Source organism: Solanum stenotomum, chromosome 8, assembly GCF_019186545.1.
Source record: "Solanum stenotomum isolate F172 chromosome 8, ASM1918654v1, whole genome shotgun sequence".
NCBI classification, from domain to species: domain Eukaryota; kingdom Viridiplantae; phylum Streptophyta; class Magnoliopsida; order Solanales; family Solanaceae; genus Solanum; species Solanum stenotomum.
In genome coordinates this window covers 59,225,626-59,230,577 of record NC_064289.1, presented here as the reverse complement: position 1 = coordinate 59,230,577, position 4,952 = coordinate 59,225,626, and the positions used below count along the sequence as shown (strand labels likewise).

The 4,952-nt window shown below is 35.9% G+C and overlaps 1 protein-coding gene across 1 annotated transcript in view; it reads left to right on the top strand.

The window, feature by feature from the left end:
* LOC125873262 (receptor-like protein 9DC3) overlaps positions 1 to 2,750 on the top strand; it is a 14,898-nt gene extending 12,148 nt beyond the window's left edge. Inside the window, exons 3-4 of the mRNA XM_049554159.1 lie at positions 86 to 633; positions 1,261 to 2,750. Of these exons, the coding sequence (XP_049410116.1) occupies positions 86 to 633; positions 1,261 to 2,750 (2,038 nt within the window). The remainder of the gene's footprint in view (positions 1 to 85; positions 634 to 1,260) is intronic.
* Positions 2,751 to 4,952: the final 2,202 nt, after the last annotated feature.

The following is a 4,952-nucleotide window of genomic DNA, read 5'->3' as shown; positions in this document are numbered from 1 at the left end:
ATAATCACTTTTCTGGCTCTATTCCTCTAGAGATAGGTTACCTAAGGTCTCTTTCTAAGCTATCTTTGGGTATGAACTCTCTTAATGGCTCTATTCCTGCTTCATTGGGGAATTTGAGCAACTTGTCTGTTTTGTATCTTTATGATAATCACTTTTCTGGCTCTATTCCTCTAGAGATAGGTTACCTAAGGTCTCTTTCTAAGCTATCTTTGGGTATGAACTCTCTTAATGGCTCTATTCCTGCTTCATTGGGGAATTTGAGCAACTTGTCTGTTTTGTATCTTTATGATAATCACTTTTCTGGCTCTATTCCTCTAGAGATAGGTTACCTAAGGTCTCTTTCTAAGCTATCTTTGGGTATGAACTCTCTTAATGGCTCTATTCCTGCTTCATTGGGGAATTTGAGCAACTTGTCTGTTTTGTATCTTTATGATAATCACTTTTCTGGCTCTATTCCTCTAGAGATAGGTTACCTAAGGTCTCTTACTGAGCTAGAATTGAGTAGTAACTCGCTTAATGGCTCTATTCCTGCATCATTGGGGAATTTGAGCAACTTGTCTGGTTTGTATCTTCATAATAATCACCTTTCTGGCTCTATTCCTGCATCATTGGGGAATTTGAGCAACTTGTCTGGTTTGTATCTTTATAATAATCAGCTTTCTGGCTCTATTCCTGCATCATTGGGGAATTTGAGCAACTTGTCTGGTTTGTATCTTCATAATAATCACCTTTCTGGCTCTATTCCTGCATCATTGGGGAATTTGAGCAACTTGTCTGGTTTGTATCTTTATAATAATCAGCTTTCTGGCTCTATTCCTGCATCATTGGGGAATTTGAGCAACTTGTCTGGTTTGTATCTTCATAATAATCACCTTTCTGGCTCTATTCCTGCATCATTGGGGAATTTGAGCAACTTGTCTGGTTTGTATCTTTATAATAATCAGCTTTCTGGCTCTATTCCTGCATCATTGGGGAATTTGAGCAACTTGTCTGGTTTGTATCTTCATAATAATCACCTTTCTGGCTCTATTCCTGCATCATTGGGGAATTTGAGCAACTTGTCTGGTTTGTATCTTTATAATAATCAGCTTTCTGGCTCTATTCCTGCATCATTGGGGAATTTGAGCAACTTGTCTGGTTTGTATCTTCATAATAATCACCTTTCTGGCTCTATTCCTGCATCATTGGGGAATTTGAGCAACTTGTCTGGTTTGTATCTTCATAATAATCACTTTTCTGGCTCTATTCCTGAAGAAATAGGTTACCTAAGGTCTCTTAGTTTCCTACATTTGAGTAATAACTCTCTTAATGGCTCTATTCCTGCTTCATTGGGGAATTTGAGAAATCTGCAAACTCTGATTCTCAGTGATAACAATCTCACTGGGGAGATTCCTTCATCAGTGTGCAATCTGACATCACTGAAAGTGTTGTTTATGTCGAGAAACAACTTGACAGGAAAAGTTCCACAATGTTTGGGTAATATCAGCGGCCTCCAGGCTTTGATGATGTCACATAATAATTTCAGTGGAGAGATCCCTTCATCTATTTCCAATTTAACATCACTACAAATTCTAGATTTGGGCAGAAACAATCTGGAGGGAGCAATTCCACAATGTTTTGGCAATATTAGTAGCCTCCAGGTTTTTGATATGCAGAATAACAAACTTTCTGGGACTCTTCCAACAAATTTTAGCATTGGAAGTTCACTTATAGGTCTCAACTTTCATGGCAATGAACTCGAGGGGGAAATCCCTCGATCTTTGGCCAATTGCAAAAAGCTGCAAGTTCTTGACCTAGGAGATAATCATCTCAATGACACATTCCCCATGTGGTTGGGAACTTTGCCAGAGCTGAGAGTTTTAAGATTGACATCGAATAAATTGCATGGACCCATAAGATCTTCAGGTGCTGAAATCATGTTTCCTGATCTTCGAATCATAGATCTCTCTAACAATGCCTTCTCGAAAGACTTACCAACGAGTCTGTTTCAACATTTGAAAGGCATGACGACTATTGATCAAACAATAAAGGTACCAAATTATGAAGGAGGTGGATTCTACTACCAAGACTCGGTGGTTGTTGTAACAAAGGGATTGAAGCTTGAAGTTGTGAAAATTTTGTCTTTGTACACAGTTATTGATCTTTCAAACAATAAATTTGAAGGACGTATTCCTAGTGTTCTAGGAGATCTCATAGCTCTTCGGGTATTGAATATGTCTCATAATGGATTGAAAGGTCATATACCACTATCACTTGGAAATTTATCTGTAGTGGAGTCCTTAGACCTTTCGTTTAACCAGCTTTCGGGAGAGATACCACAACAACTTGCTTCTCTTACGTCTCTTGAATTCTTAAATCTCTCCCACAATTATCTCCAAGGATGCATCCCTCAAGGACCCCAATTTCATACCTTTGAGAACAGTTCATTTGATGGTAATGATGGATTACGTGGATTCCCCGTTTCAAAAGGTTGTGGCAATGATCCTGTGTCAGAGACAAACTATACAGTGTCTGCGCTAGAAGATCAAGAAAGAAATTCTGAATTTTTCAATGATTTTTGGAAAGCCGCTCTGATGGGCTATGGCAGTGGACTATGCATTGGCTTATCCATAATATATTTCTTGATCTCAACTGGAAATCTAAGATGGCTTGCAAGAATCATTGAAGAACTGGAACACAAAATTATCATGCGAAGGAGAAAGAAGCAGCGAGGCCAAGGGAATTACAGAGGAAGAAATAATCGCTTCTAAACAAGTTACCAATAAAGAAGGATTTGATTTCAGAACTTCAGGTATTCAAGCTAAGCTCTACACTAATCTTTTTTAGTTTATTCTAACAACTAATATATTAGGTTTTATGCTTTTTGTTATCAACAAATACGTATTAACGCTTGATACGAATTGCAAGTAATCAGTTGGAAGCTGTGATAACAAAGGCTAAAAATTTATAGTTGTGTGACTCACTTTCTTATTTTTTCAGATTTTCAGGTGCCTGTTGGATTAATGGATTTGGTTCTTCCTATGTTGCAGCTTATGATTGTTGGATTTGATTTTTAGTTTTACAAGCTTTTCTTAACCTGGGAAACTGTAATATTATGAATTTTGATGATATACAATAAATGTTGTGTGTATTGAATGATGTGTATGCATTTCTCGGATCAATAATACTCACCTCAATGAATCTAAGAGAGCTGAATTAATGGAGGAAGCTATTTAACGTGTGATATAAGAAAGAGCGCTAACAAAGAAGAATATGTAACAACCTTGGGCGTAACTGATTAACTCACACCCCAAAGCTAGTTATTATGGTGGGAGAGGCCAATTTTATTTTATTTTTTGTGATAAGGTTGTCATGGAAACAGTCTCTTGCAGAGATGTAGAGTGAGGTTGCATACAAATTACAATACACCCTTGTGGTCCGGCCCTTCCCTACATAGCAGGAGCTTAGCTTTTCATTACACAAACAGGCTTACTCAAAGTAAACTGTTTTTTTTTTCATTTGCATTCATCAATGATATTCCTAGTTGTGCTCGTAGCACTTTGAAACTTTCCTTTGCAAATTGCAATAATGTTTGTTTGAAATATTTGTGTGTTCTATTTCCAGATACAAGCTAGTTAGTTTGAAACAGCACTGGCAAGACAGAATATTGTAAAATGACCCTAACAACAGGGAAGTTCCGTAGTTCCGTCTAATCTATTCAAGGTAGCTGATAATTCACACGATGCATTTAATAGCTCAACCAACTCTGGAACAAATGGTGCACGAAATTGTTGCTATGGCTCATTACCATGACTATGGTGTTCTCATGTTACAACAGGTTACCAATATGACTCAATTACAAACAACTGTTACAACATAAAGAAGGAGAGATTCAAGAATAGGAAGCACAAAATCAAGAAGATATAGCTAATATGCCTCAACTACAAATTCATGTTTGTGTTAGCAGTAAATGTAATCAGGTTATCCATCAAACCAAGAACAATTCTTGCATCAGTGGGAAAATATTCCTTACCAGGTTGAGAGATTCATGGCTAAGATTAATATCAAATGTCTAAAATGGAGCATGCCTAGTCCTGAAAATTATTGGATATGGTCCACTACTTTAGAGATAACAATTGAAAACCAGACATGTCTGTATCATACATTAAAAGTGGTCATGATCAATGTGTCATAACAGAACTATTTTGGCCACTTTGACTAAGTCCTTTGCTGAATTAAATGTGTAACTCAAAACAAACTCAAAATTTGACTTGAGAATGACCACATTTTCTCTAATAGCAACCAAATTTGCAAATTTAAAGAAAACGCGTTTCCTGTTCTTTTTGGGACCAGAGATATGTGTTTAATTACTATTTGCGAAAACAATCATATGAAGATTACTCCCTCTATCTCAATTTGTAATGCATGGTCTGGATTTTAAAGAACCAAATAGTTTAATTTTCACCAAAAAATCAGGGAAGTCTTTAGAAAATTTAAAATAAAATTTATATATTTTGAAACTACAGAAAAAGTACTATAAGTTACAATAATTTATCCGCAAACCATCTTCGGAGTGATCGCGTGTGAAGTGAAAGAATTGGAGTTTTTAATATCCAGAAACCATCTTCGGAGGTTGAAATATCTTAATCTTTCTCTAATTAAAAAACTATTAATATCTAGTTTTCATCAAGGGTCATTACCTATTCCGACAAATTCCACAAGATACTTCATCATATCAAAATATAATCTCAGTGAAGAAATTCTTTTATTTGGAAAATCGATTTGAGAGTCATTGAAATTTAATTTTATCAAAATATTCGAGCATGAAAAATGTGAAACTCTTGGAAGTCTCATAAAAATAAAATACCCTTTGCAACACGACTTTATTTGGTAGATTGAAAAATCACCTAATTTTTACACATTTCATTGATAGATTGGCCACTTACCATAAAATTACACTCACTCCTCAAAAC